The sequence below is a fragment of the Sprattus sprattus genome, assembly GCF_963457725.1.
Source record: "Sprattus sprattus genome assembly, chromosome: 12".
Lineage (NCBI taxonomy): Eukaryota > Metazoa > Chordata > Actinopteri > Clupeiformes > Clupeidae > Sprattus > Sprattus sprattus.
This window is the reverse complement of record NC_137910.1, coordinates 18,594,211-18,609,210: the sequence shown is the minus strand read 5'-3', so window position 1 is coordinate 18,609,210 and position 15,000 is coordinate 18,594,211. Positions and strand designations below refer to the sequence as shown.

General features: G+C 44.7%; 1 protein-coding gene across 5 annotated transcripts in view; it reads right to left on the bottom strand.

Moving 5' to 3' along the window:
• Positions 1 to 15,000, bottom strand: part of cep170aa (centrosomal protein 170Aa) — a 63,027-nt gene that overhangs the window by 38,070 nt on the left and 9,957 nt on the right. For all 5 annotated transcript variants that reach the window (XM_080848445.1, XM_080848446.1, XM_080848447.1 and 2 more), the window contains exons 2-3: positions 11,797 to 11,954; positions 3,794 to 3,883 (exon numbers count right to left, since the gene is read on the bottom strand). In XM_080848445.1, the coding sequence (XP_080704571.1) occupies positions 3,794 to 3,883; positions 11,797 to 11,901 (195 nt within the window). In that variant the 5' untranslated portion in view covers positions 11,902 to 11,954. The remainder of the gene's footprint in view (positions 1 to 3,793; positions 3,884 to 11,796; positions 11,955 to 15,000) is intronic.

Here is a 15,000-nt window from a genome sequence, read left to right as displayed (position 1 = left end):
CTTCTCTCACATTCTTGAGACACACCTAGTGTAAGCTCATCTAGGTCGAGCAATCGTTCTCACTGAGACCTTGGTGTGCATTTAAACCACTTCTCACTAATCCATGAAAGGCTCTACATACTTAGGCAGAGAAATCGTTCTCCGTCGGCTAAACCCTGGAGATGTGAAAGCCGTGCTCCTCCTGGAGTCCCAGGTGAAGTTGACACTAACTGGGATGGGCAGAGAGGTACTTTTGGGCATCCTCAGCTCTGGTTTCCCCCGCAGGGATGAGTCAGTACCATCCTGGCCTCTGCAGAGAGCCGTGTTGTCAGAGCCAGTGGGTTTCTATCCAGACTGAGCTGGGAGCACTGTGGCCTGAGATAATGCTGCTGTATTTAAAGCCCAGCTTTTTAGGCCAGTTCACTCTTTCATCACAATTACATACCCTGTCAAACGTACATGCTCACACAGCGCTCCATGTAACCAGCCACCCACTAGCACCCACAGACATGCACCTCCCTCCCACACACACACACAGTCGCAGACACACACAAACACACACACACACACACACACACACACAAACAAACACACACACACACACAGTCTTAGTCACACACGTACACACATACACACACACACACAAGGACATCTCAATATTGCAGGGTATAGGTTAGGGTCTGTAAGCTAATCTGTTGACAGTGAAGCTTTAGACATCATGGAATATTCTGGAGTCTTCTGGCACAAGTTCATGCGAGAGGGTTTCTCTGTGCTTTTTAGTTTCTGCAGAATTACACAGGAGGGGGATGAGTGCTAGAAGCGGTGGTTTGGATTTAATGTGTATCAATTTGCGTGTTTATGGTCTGACTATGTCCACTGGGAGGCTTCATACGGCAAATGTATAATATATTAAACCCTTAAAAAAAAGCAGTTAAGTGAAATACAATACTGCTTTCACAAAGGGAGTGTTTGAATGTGTTTATGGGTGTATTTAAGTGCTCACATGTGTGTGTGTTTATTTATGCGCCTGCATTTGTGTCTGCGTGTGTGTGTGTGAGAGAGAGGGAGACAGACAGACAGAGAGAGAGAGACAGAGAGAGAGAGCAAATATTCATGTTCATACTTTCATATGCACAAAACTCTTAAGGCAGTGATTGGCTCAGTACAGCCAGTCAGGAAGTTTACTGTCGGGGTATGAGTCATGAGGATGCGGGTCATAAGTTGCACTTCCTGTCCATGGATCAGAAGCAGTGCTGAGTGCGACTGGCTGGTCTCCCTGAGCCGCGAGGATACAGACCACATGATTCAGACTAGGAGACCGGAACAGCTTCTTCTCTGCGTTGTGGATGAGAGGCCGGTGGGAGTGGTGGACACGTGGCTCACAGAAGAACCTCTCAAACGAGATTCACTGTTTTAATTTAACGACTCTTATAACCACAGGATTTTGAAGTGAAATATAGCCACACATTAAAAACAGGCACTCGTGAGGCAGCGTCCTCCATAAAACACTCCTCGTTTAGTTTTTCAGCACTCCCTACATTACTTGGACAGGCAGGAATGAATATTATAATTCTACCCTACACGAAAACAAGATGGCTCTTGAACAAACACACACACACACACACACACACACACACACACACACACACACACACACACACACACACACATATTACACACACACACACACACACAGACAGACGCACACACACAAACACACACTAGACTTGAATGGCGCTACTGAGAAGTATGGGACGGCCCCTATCAATCCCACTCAATCTTCGCTGCATTGTACGGTTTTGAACCGAGACAATTAGCCTCATTATATGTAATGATGATTGGAGGAGTAAGAGACATGTGAAGAGCCCAGTGTTGTTGTGAGGAGAGAGCTGGAGCATCTCTGCACTAATTACACAGGCCCTACTGAAAGAGAGGGGGAGTGAGGGACTGTTTAGAGCAGTGCTTTTGCAGATCGTTCATGAATATTTAAAAGGAAGGTATGCTGTGGCACACACACACCAAACACACACACACACGCCAAACACCACACGCACACACCAAACACACACACTAACAACCCCGCCAACACACACACACAAACAACCAAACATCCACACACACACATCCAACCAAGCACAAACACACACACAAATACACACACACGGACCACCCCTCCCCCACCACACACACACTCAAACAACCAAACCCAAATGCACACACACCCCACCCATCCCACACCCACACACACAAACCACCAAACACCCACACTCAAATCCACACATTAAAAAACAAACATACACACTTTATCACTACCCAGACCAGGTCCAGAAACTTCCAGAAATCTGTCCCGGGTCAGCTGTTCCCGCATGATGAGAATGTAGTGTGTGTTTTATTATTTTAGTCAAACACAAGGCCCCCTTCTTCATCTCCTGTCTGCAGTTTAGAAAAACTAGATGGAAATAAAACTTTAAATCATTTACTCACTGTGTAACATTTTTGTTTTATAATGCTGCTTTTTCATAATTTCAATTTTCATAATTCATCAGTTGCATAAAAAAAGAATGCAAAACTCTGTAAAGTTAGTATAGTCTCGAGACTTGCTTAGGTTTATGCTGTAGGTGTTATACTGGCAAACATAAACCTTCTTTTGCTCCGAACTGAACTGCCTGACTTCTGAAGTTCTGTTTTGAAGATTTTGCCTAAACACTAAAAGAGTTTTATCCAGATCTGAAAATAAGTGTTTACCTTATCTAAGAACACACACACACACACACACACACACACACACACACACACACACACACACACACACACACACATTGATTCTGAGGGGAGATTAGGCTTAAAGCTGCACTGTAAACCCAGACAGTTCTACTAAATCATTAACATTATGTATTCAGTACTTAAAACCTGGTATTTAGTTGACCCAACTTATAATGTATTAGTTTTCTGAGCAAGTGCAGACGTTTTAATTGTATTGGAATGTATTTGTTTGAGTTAACATTGCCTGATAACTCAAAACATTTTAGTATCTGACGTCATCAACGTCGTTGAGAACACCATTGCAAAGCTCTTGTGATGAGAGACGGACACAGCAGACTTAAGGTAGAGGAGTTGTTTAGTAATCCAGAGGTTGGAAGGTTGCTAGTTTGATTCCTCATTCCTCCTTACCAAGTTTATAAGTGTGAACCCCTAAACTGCTCATGATCTATAAATGCAAAATTCCTTGTCAATCGCTTTGGATAAAAGAGTCTGCTAAATCGTAAATGTAAATGCAGTGGCAACATTGGGAAGGCGGTTGACCAATGACAGTTCTCTCTACAGTAAGAGCTTGCGCAAGAAGTTGGAACGTAAGGAAGATACCCTTTCAAAAACTTGTAAGGGCGTAATAACTAGTTTGAGAAAGACCCAGAGAAACACAAATATTTGACATGACTAAATCCTTTACAATTTTGGAATAATATGACTTCAGAGAACTCAAAAATTATTAAAATGATAACACAAAAAATCAGAATAGCCGATGTATAATTTTTGAGTTAAGTTTACTTAAAAAAATAATATACGTACTCAAATTTTCTTATGTAATCGGTTACATCAAAAGTTTTGAGTTCTCTGAACTTGTTCAGGTTTACAGTGTATGATAGACTGTGCAGTACAGCCTTATAAAGATTACAAAACACAAAAACCATGAAAAAAATAACAAACTGCAGACATGTGTGTGTGTGTGTGTGTGTGTGTGTGTGTGTGTGTGTGTGTGTGTGTGTTTGTGTTTGTGTGTGTGTGTGTGTGTGTGTGTGTCTGTGTCCTCACTCACCCCATTGAGGCTGCCCAAGTCCTTGACTTTGTGCTCATCGTTGGCCATCTCGTAGTTAATTACAGCATGCTGCTTGTCCACACTCCGTGACTGCACACACACACAGACACACACAGACAAAAACAGACACATAAATACATGAGTCAGTAATTCTATCAGAGCATTTTGTGTGTCCAGTGTGTTTCTAAACAGATGTAGTGATTTGTATTCCTTGTGCATCTGTGGAAAGAGATGTTCTGAGAGATAATGGGTGTTGTTGAGATGATAAGGACAGAGCTGAATTAGATAGCAGTGTGTTCTCCACATACCAACATGCCAGAAAATGTAGCCTCAATCCAACACTCAGAAGGTCACATTTCAATACTTCAGTACATTGTAATGGGGTAAGTGCCATTACACACACACTGTCACACACACACACACACACACACACACACACACACAACCACACACACACACACACACACACACACACACACACACACACACACACACACACACACATACAACTAGAGACATGCAGCCGCACAATTACAGACCCTGTCTAACATACACACCCACAGTGCATGCTGCATTCAACTAGCCATTCGTTACCCACCCACTCATGCATACACACACACACACACACCGAAACACACACACACACACACACACACACACACACACACACACACACACACACACACACACACACACACACACACAACCTCACACACACCCTCACACATACACACACACACGCACACTATGCATGACAGGGAACAGGATCTGATTTCCTGGCACAAACCCATCACCTCATCAACATTTCTGCTGTCATTTTACTGAAATCAATGAGACCAGCAGCAGAATGAGACTTACACCACATAGACTTTGCTCTGCTGTTGTGTTCTGTTCTGCGCTCCGGCTGTTAGGGGCTGAATCAGTATTCACCGCATACTCTAACATATGGATACGGAGCGGATAAGAAAATGTTTTGCCCTGTACGGCAAAGAATGTGGTAACCCAATGCTGCAAGCTAATGAAAACACACACACACGCACACACACACACACACACACGCACACACACACACACACGCACACACACACACACACACACACACACACACACACACACACACACACACACACACACACACACACAGTCCTCTGAGGGAGTCAACCTTGTTTAGGTAGATTAGGTTAGTGGCTGAGGCAGGCCAAACGAGACGACGTCAGAGTAGACATGAGGATTGAGCAGAGAGCCCACCACACTAAACACTGGGAGGAGGACAACCACCCACACTGGCAATGAGCAGGAAACCCCTCTGCCTCTGACAGGGAATCTCATGTACTGATGGCGTCTTTGCATCAACACATTTGCTGTGCTATAGATTCTCTTCTCTGCTGTGCATCTAGGTAAGTGTACCTGTGAATATTCATTTGTGTGCATGTTTGTGTGTGTGTGTGTGTGTGTGTGTGTGTGTGTGTGTATGTGTGTATGTGTTTGGGTCTGTGTGTTTACTCACAAAGTTGGGCAGATAGAACGGATAGGGAGAGGGAGCGAGAGAAAGACAAAGAGAGAGAGAGAGAGAGAGAGAGGGAGAGAGAGAGAGAGATAATTAGATAGATAGAGATATTTGCTGTCAGGGAGAGTAGCCCTCACACATGTCCACCATGCTGGGGCAGCGAGGGGTGTCTGATGGGACCTCTGCACTTGAGGGCACAAAGCTGTTTGACCTCTTCACCTTTGCCATCACCCACTGCAGGAGATCTCTCCACTCCTCTCCTCTCATCCCCTCTCATCTCCTTTTCTTCTCTCTCCTCTCCCTTCCTCTCCAATCCTCTCCTCTCCTCTCCACCCCTTCAGACGGACACAGAAGAGAGGAGAGATGTAGGTGCAGCCAGTAGCCTTGCCACAAACATTTCCCACAGATATAAATGTGACAGGATCTGCACCCTCCTAAAAGAGGTCCTATATCAGTTTGCCAAGAGGCTAACGGTTGTATGCTTTTCCCACATCAAGAAACTTCCAAATCAGTTTTGGCTCTCCATATGGTTCCTCACATCTTGAATTACGTAGTATGAAGGGGGGCTACCGAGAAAGGATATAAAACAGATATTATCACCAGGGGGCTGTTTGAGGACGTTCCTCTGAAAGTTAACCAGACCATAAAAAGCCCTTCAAATTCCCAACTCATCTGTCTGGTCTACAAATACATTTCCAATCATCATATATCAATGAAAATTCATATTAGTGAAACCAACTAAGTGATAGTGAACACAAATACACAAACATCCAGTCTATGTCTTCTGGAGAAAATATCTGCAGGGAAAATATCGGCATCTTAACCACTTGGCCAAAGGGTGGCAGTTAACTTCCATCACATGCTGAAAGCCTAAGAGTTGCCCTGTGGGGAATATTCCATATTCCACCCATGATCCTTCAGGCTAGGGGCAGCTCCCAGGATTCATATTGGACTCCATTTACACAACAGAGCTTTGTTTGTTTTTTGTTTACTACCGCCACCACTACCCCACAGCATTGTGCTCTCAGTATCAACTCCAACTCCATGTCTGTCTGTATGAGGAAGAGTGGCCATGATTATGTAGCTCTTGTCTTTCACAATGTGTAGTTATAACAATTTGGACATAAATATGGCTACGTATTGTCATGTCTATCATGGAAATGAATACTCTGAGAAAAACGTAATGTTGTCACGGCCTGCCTGCATGAACCCAAAGTAAACTTCCAAAAAGATGCCCATCCCTTCCCTCCCTCCCTCCCTTCCATCCCTCTTTATTCCCAGTGTACACAACACAATAAAAGGGAGGGGATGAACCACATGTGATCCTCACAGCAGTGTAGGGGACACACTAAACCTCACTAGCAACACAGTAAGCACTATGTTTGATTAACAGTGATGGGGGACATAATTACAGGTGTTTCAAAAACATAAGGGAGCACTGAACATAAAACAAACTCAGTGACTCAGACTCAGTCACTGAGTTTGTTTTATGTTCAGTGCTCCCTTATGTTTTTGAAACACCTGTTAGCAGGTCATTTCTTCATGGAGCTAATCGCTAATTGCCAGTCCACTGGATCCTTGCCAGACTGGTTACAAAATTAGATTCGAGAACAGGGGAGATCAGGTACAGTTAAAACACTTTTTTTTTTTTTTTAAGCTTTTCGTCCGCATAAGTGACACATTTCATTTGAACATAAACGCAACATAATTATACTTGCATCTAGTTTAGAAATCACTGATAACAACCACCTGATACTTGTGCTTCTGTCAAAATGCATCAATTGTGCAGTCAAAATATCCCACAGATTTCTGTCTATAACTTCTGTCTATAACTTTTGACAGCGATTGAGACAGAAGATGACATTTTAAACGTAGCATGCTGATGCCATCACACTTGTTGTCTGTGAGTTTAATGGCGTAACTTTAGACACAAGCTGAGAAATGAAGCCAGGTAAGACTGATGTCCCCGTGTTCCATCTGTATCTGAGCTCCTCAGGCAACCAGAGCAGAGGATTACAGCTCGCTGGAGTTCAGAGGTCATGTGCTGGGCAAAGGAGAACTGCCCATGTTAGTGTAATCCAATTAACTGGCGTGAATTTTCTCGTCGCGCTCTGCAGCAAAAACACAAACATGCAGGAAGTTAATTTAAGCTCCAATTAACCATGCTGGCATGAGACGTCTTCAAAGAGGAATATATTATGGACAAAGCCCGCCCACGGTAAAAAGATTTTTCTAGAATCGCTACCCTAATGCTATTCCAAAGGCGTGGTATGTTGATTTTGCTCATTCTCTTGTCTGTCATTATGTTTCTCCTGTCTTGAACTAACAAATGCTATCCCTGTAAGCAAAATGACGTCCCCTAGACGTCCCGTAATGGTCTCTCTGAACGTTCTAAAAACGTAAATGTGTATGGTTCCCGTGACAACTTTAGGACGTTTTGCACGACGTTCCAAGACCGTCCCGAGGACGTTGCGGTGACAACTGGGAAACGTTTTCTATAGGTCCTGGGGACGTTATGCAGGACGTTGCAAGCACCTCCCGAGGGCATTGTGGTTACGTCTGGGGAACGTGTTTCTATAGGTCCTGGGGACGTTCTGCAGGAAGTTGCAAGAACGTCCTGAGGGCATTGTGGTGACATCTACAAAACCTATTTTAGACGTCCTGGGTACGTTATTCAAGGATGCACCGCGGACGTAGCAGGCACGACCGTTTTTGCTGAGCTAAATGAAGAAAATAAAATAATAATAGATCGCGGAGCCGTCATTTTGCTTACAGTGCGCACACACACACAAGTTCAAGTTCATTTATATTACACATTTCATATGATATGCATAGACACAGACACACACGATTACAAACTTGATTGCGGGCATGGGAATTGAACCGTAAACCTTCCTATTACTAAACGAGATCGCTACCTACTGTCCTAACACTGTCTGATTACTATAGTGCCACTTTAACAGGTTTATCACAGTGTGAGACAGCCAACAAACTTAGTCTTTTTTTCCGAGGGTTTGAGGAAAAGCATATTGTAGCAATCTCAGTCACTACGCATTGAGGGTTTTCCGTAATGATTCCTTTTTTAATTAACATCCATGGCACATCACGGACGTGCGGGCAGGGAGGCAGAATAACTAGCCAAACTAAGAATGATGAAATAAAATAAATATGAATGCTTCTGTACTGATCTGTGCTATAAATGTAATGTCTGCATGATTCCAATACAATGCATACATAGGAAGGTGACCAAGTGTCTAGCTTTAACATATTGAGCTTTCCACAGGCCTTCAAAGATGGTGCAACAGAACGAAGAGCTCACCGGTCAAATTGTCTGATTGGAATTTCTTTAAAAATCCCGTCTCGCAAACACAATTTTGACAACAATCCTAATATTACGTAAGGCCTATAAAGCAAACGTGCACTGCCCGCCTTATTATGTTTAAAAGGAACAGGCTAATCTGCCGTTAGAAAGTTATTTAACAACACGCATATGCTGCATTTTAAAGCGCAAACCCTCGGTTTCAAACGAGGAGCGAACTGAGTGAGAAGGATCCAACATGGCCAAGCAGACTAGCCTTAAAAGCTTTTTTTCAGAGGCCAAAAACATCTGATGAGGGTAAACCTTCTGACGAGGATGAACCTGTAATACCTGCAGTGTTGCGCGTTTCCTTTTATTACCGTGCGTGAGCGCGCGGAAGAGCCGAGAGCGGTATTGCAGACAGAGATTTTGAAAAATTATAGCACTCGCCTCATATTGAAAATTGGAGCTGTGAACGTAGTTCAAAATTATGAATTATCAACAATGAACTGAGCAAGTTCATGTAGAAAGTGAACTTTCCAAACACTGAATACCTGAAGCCCTAGATGTTCGAACAGCATCACCAAAGAAAAAGCTGAAATGTCGGGCGTTTATGTCGTTATGGAGTGACAAGTTCTCTTGGCTCAGGTGCGAGGTAATTGATAGTCACAGTAAGTTGTGCAAAGGATTCACAAGAGGGTCGAATAATTTAAGAATCTCTGCTCTCATTGAACAGAGCAATGACCATGTTGCGGCGCTCATTTTAACGCCACAGCAGGTTGCGCTTAAAGGCCACTTATTGACGCGCATCAGACATAAATGTTTTTGTTTCCCATTGTAAACTTAGGAAAATAAACATGTTGCATTCTAAACTACCTGATTATGTTATTATTTAAGCTATGCAGGCCGTCAGTTTTCTTCAATGGGCTAATTTAGAAGCAGAAATAGGCTAGATATTTGGCCGGCTTATCATTAAAATGTCGGGCAAATGAAAATCATTTTTCTCTAGCGGAACTTCTGGTTCAGAGAGGACCATCAGAGGACCAAATAAGAACGGTCCCTAAAAGTCCGTTTTAAGGCTCATGCGAACGTCACGCAGAGGACCTGCAGGTAAAGGTTACGGGACGTTTTTAAATGACGTCCTGGGGATGTGTGCTGAGTTACCAAATTATAACGTTCCTTAATAGTCCGTTTTAAGGCTCATGCGAACGTCACGAAGAGGACCTGCAGGTAAAGGTTACGGGACGTCATTAAATGACGTCCTGGGGACGTGTGCTGAGTGACCAAATTATAACGTTCCTTAATAGTCCGTTTTAAGGCTCATGCGAACGTCACGCAGAGGACCTGCAGGTAAAGGTTACGGGACGTTTTTAAATGACGTCCTGGGGATGTGTGCTGAGTTACCAAATTATAACGTTCCTTAATAGTCCGTTTTAAGGCTCATGCGAACGTCACGCAGAGGACCTGCAGGTAAAGGTTACGGGACGTTTTTAAATGACGTCCTGGGGATGTGTGCTGAGTTACCAAATTATAACGTTCCTTAATAGTCCATTTTAAGGCTCATGCGAACGTCACGCAGAGGACCTGCAGGTAAAGGTTACGGGACGTCATTAAATGACGTCCTGGGGACGTGTGCTGAGTGACCAAATTATAACGTTCCTTAATAGTCCGTTTTAAGGCTCATGCGAACGTCACGCAGAGGACCTGCAGGTAAAGGTTACGGGACGTTTTTAAATGACGTCCTGGGGAGGTGTGCTGACAGACCAATTTATAAGGTTCCCTAAAAGTCCGATTTAAGACTCATGCGAACGTCACAGAAGGACCAAACGTAGACTTGCTACGAACGTCAAAAACGTTCTGGTAACGTCCTCTAGCGAACGTTGTGGCGGGGACCAATTGGGGACGATTGGGGACCTTGCGAATGTCCTGTTAACGTCCTGGGGACGTTCCCTGTTTGCGGGGATATGCACAAGATGCACTTAATATACAAGACCATCAGGGACCACTGTCTAGCTGTCAATGACCATGGGCTGCTCTGCGTGCTAAAGTCTAAAAACAGTAAATGCCTTAACGAGGTGTGATATTTGCCACTGTCCTCTAAATTAAATACAGTAGAGTCTCCCCCCCCCCCCCCCCCCCGGCAACACTACGGCAACCAGTTCATTTTGCACAGAGACATCAATCTATCAATATACAACCCTTGTGGTATTTGCCCCACTTTCTATTAATAGAGTCCTGTGACTTCCCTCCTGTCTGCCAATGCCTGCAGGAAAGCAGCAGGAAAGCAGCGCACTATCCTACGCTAGCAGACACCAACGTGGATGTCTATACCACAGCCTTTCCTTCATCAAAGCGGCTTACATGGAGTTAATTATTAAACTTTGGGTAAAGAATGTCATGTTAGCCACACATTTCCTGTGCTATATCTAAGCTGGGACTGCATTACACTGGTTGAATGACTGGTTGAGAACACTGATCCTAAATCAGTGAGAGAGTGTGAGTGTAAAAAAGGTAATTCCTCTTCAGCTCTAGCGCCCTGTGCATCTGGCCAGTGTGCTGATTAGGTAAACAGACCTAAGGGGTATAAAGGCCATGTGCTGTAAAGGAGTCGAGTCAGTCTTAACCACAAGCCATCCCTACCCCCTTCATCCTTCCAGGGGTCACCGTGGTGACCACAGATGGGCTGTGATGTGATCACATGTATCTGCTGCCCGTTCTGGTGGCCAGCCTGAGGGGGGATGAAACCGATACCCAACACCCCGCCACACCAGTCATGAACCACACGCACACATTTAACACGGCCGGGGAGGACGTGCGATGGTTCCCTTTCTTTTAAGGAGGAAAGAATGCATGGAATGTGTGCTTCACAGATTGTGCATGTCAAACAGGTTCATCCAGTGTTTGGACAGGGGGTGTGTGAATGTGCTTCTGTACAGTGTTTGTGTAAATGTGCATGTATGCACATGTATGTGTTTATATATACTGTACATGTGTATATTACTATAGTAAACGTACAATGTTTGTGTGTGAGTGTATGTGTGTGTGTGTGAATGTTTCTGTGTGTGCCTGTGTGTTTGTGTGTGTGTGTTTGTCAGATTGTATTTATTGTGTGCATGTGTGTGTGAATGTATCTATGTTGTCTGCGTGTGTGTGTGTGTGTGTGTGTGTGTGTGTGTGTATTGGCACCACTGCACTCACCTGCAGCATGAGTTCACAGTCGTCCCGCCCCACGAAGATCATCTCTCGGGGGAGGCGATGCTTCGTTCCCCCGCTGCTCACCAGGAACCAGGAGGTGAGACTCATGACTGCTCTCCGTTATGGTCTCCACACACACACACACAAGCCGCTACGTCATCCTGTGAGGCAGAGGGAGAGAGAGAGAGAGAGAGAGGGAGAGTGAGGGGGAAAGAGATTGGGAAAGAATGACAGAGGAAGAGAAACATCTGTTAAACGATTAAATATGTATGTGCATACTTGTCTGTGTGTGTCTGTGTGTGTGTCTGTGTGTGTATGGGTGTGTGTGTGTGTTTGAGTAATATGTGAGGCAACCGACAGCTTACAATTGCTGTACTCGCCTGAAGTCTTTACCGCCTCTGTGTGTCAGTGTGTGTGAGGGTGTGTGTGAGGGTGTGTGTGTGTGTGTGTGTCAGTGTGTGTGTGTCAGTGTGTGTGTGTGTTCTAACGGTTGCTGTACTCGCCTGGACTCTTCACTGCCTCCTCCCTCTTTCCTTCCTCCTTCTATGTCTTTCTCTCTCCCCCTCTCTCTCTCTCTCTGCGTCCCCCTCATCCCTCCCTCCCTTCTTCACTCCTGCACTTCCAACTCCCCTGATCATTGCCAGATGCCACAGGAAGTGATGTAGGTGCCTTGGTTGAGCTCCCCACTGCGTTTTTTTTCCCTTTCCCTCCCTTTTCCTCCCTTTCTCATTCTGGGAATAAATAAATAAATCAATCAAAAGAGGTCACATTCAGCAGCTGCTCAGAAGTTGGACAGTGTAAATGACTGAGGTCAGACATTCTGACCCCTTACAAAACGAAAACATTTCATGCTTTCTCTCTCTCTCTCTCTTTCCAATAGTGATTCGCAGGCCCACTCCTCCTCTGGTTCAGCAGTGTTTGTAAACCATCACATTCCAAGGCCTTGTTAGCAAGCATCTGGATCAGCAACATGGATGGATTTCTGCTGTTTATGATGTTGCAAAACTTGAAACTGCTGACCGCGGGGGCGCGGCTGCACACTGAGGCCAGAACGAAACAAAAAGCCCAGTTGCACAACATGCTCCGAACAAGAGCTTCATCAGGCCACGGAGCGTTGTTCTGCAGAGCCAGCAGATTGGCAAACGGACACGAGCAATCGCGCTCATCATTTTTTCCCCAGATTCCAGAGAAACATGCGCACCAGGGAGGGAGGATTTTCAAACGGACAGAAACTGGGGGAGGGGCCAAGAACTCTGTTCCAATTCCAAACAAACCTATAAAGCTGCCACTTCTACACAGAGCATATAAAAAATACAGACTACATAGCCATGGGTGATTACCAGCAAACATGCTGAACGTCATGATGAGGAGAACAGCTGCCTGTAATACTTCTCAATCTTTCTTCACCCATGTGAATAACCCGAGCTGATGCAATATGATTCCAGTGCAGGCGGAACACCAGCAACACGTAGTGGAAAACAAACCCGTTAGACACCATCGCTGCAGCCGTTAGTTCTGTATTGGGGAGCTGCCCTGACACACACACACACACACACACACACACACACACACACACACACACACACACACACACACACACACACACACACACACACACACACACACACACACACACACAATGGCAGTTCAGTCTGTCTGGTGTAGAGTTCCTCTCTCACTGAGAAATGCATTAGTCCAGATATGTGTCAGATAAAGTGAGGACTGATCAATACCCAGGAGGTCGTTGTGAAGGTGAATCTCAGAAGACGAGAGAGGAGAGGTGATGTGAGTGGAAAGAATGAGAAAGAGGAGAGCTAAAGAGAGAGGATGAAAAAAGGACAAATGAATAGAGAGAAAAAAGAGTCCAGAGGGAGTGCAAACAAAGAGAGGACAGCGAAAACGGAAAGAAAGAGGCAAGAATCGTTTTGATTTGAAAACCTGAGGGAGGCTTTCCTTTCTCTCTTCCCTCTACTTACGCTACACAGAAACAGGCATGAACCAACGATTAACGCAGGAGGGATCACAGGCATGAACCAATGATTAACGCAGGAGGGATGCAGCCGCTGCTGCTGATGGCTGACTGCTATTAGAACATCTGGCAGTGGGCTGAATGTGTGCCTCTCTGATTTATGATCCGTGTGTTGGAGGGGTTAGCAGCTAGCATGCCCCTGTTTAACAGATTTGCTCCACAGTCAGATCACCCCAGACTGCGCTCCTGCCGCACGAAAAGCTTTTAAATGTGATGTGGCCAGAGTCTGTGTGTTTCTCTTTTCTCTTCACTCGCCTGCACCTCCTGCACCTCCTGCTAATCCTCACCCCACTCCTCTATAGTAGTTAATAATAAACAAAACAACTAATAAGTCGCCTCTAAAGTTACTAGCGTACAATGCTTGATGAGATAGATGAATAATTACTCGGCATTTTACAATGTAGATGCTACGTGATGAGGACCTCCAGAAGTTCACATTGTGCCACGTCTACTGGTAAACACACACACACACACACACACACACACACACACACACACACACACACACACACACACACACACACACACACACACACACACACACACACACATGCACACACACACACACACACACACACACACACTCAGTGGCGCCCAGCCACAATCTCAGCAGAAATACCAGAGAGAAATAAAATGCAGACATTTGACAATGTGAGGACAGAAATATGGAATGACATGATCCTTGAGGCACAAAAGGGGCTGGGGAGGGTGTGGTGTGGTGTGGGTTAGTGCTAGGGAGATGGGGAGGGAGAGGGAGAGGGAGAGGGAGAAATAAAGGATCATTTTCAGCTACTTGCTATGCGCTGCAATAAATACTTTAATATGATCCACTCATACAGCCACAGAAAATCTGATCCAGGAGGCTGTGGCGCCCTGAACAGCCCATTTTCTTAGCAGAGCGCTGGACTGAAGGGGGGGGGTATGGCTTTATGTGGGATAAAGATTAAGGATAAGGAGGATAAGGTTTAACTTAACTGTTTTAGTTTAAACTGAGAAAGTCACATAATGCGGGACAGGGAGAATTTGATTTGAAAATGCAGTTAACTGAAGAAATCCTGAAACAAAACAGAGCGAGGATAGAGAGGACATTATATTGCATGTGCGACATGTAGCTAACAAGATGAAGAAAATTAATCCTATTTTATGTGGCATATTAAGTAAATACAGAGGGGGCATTA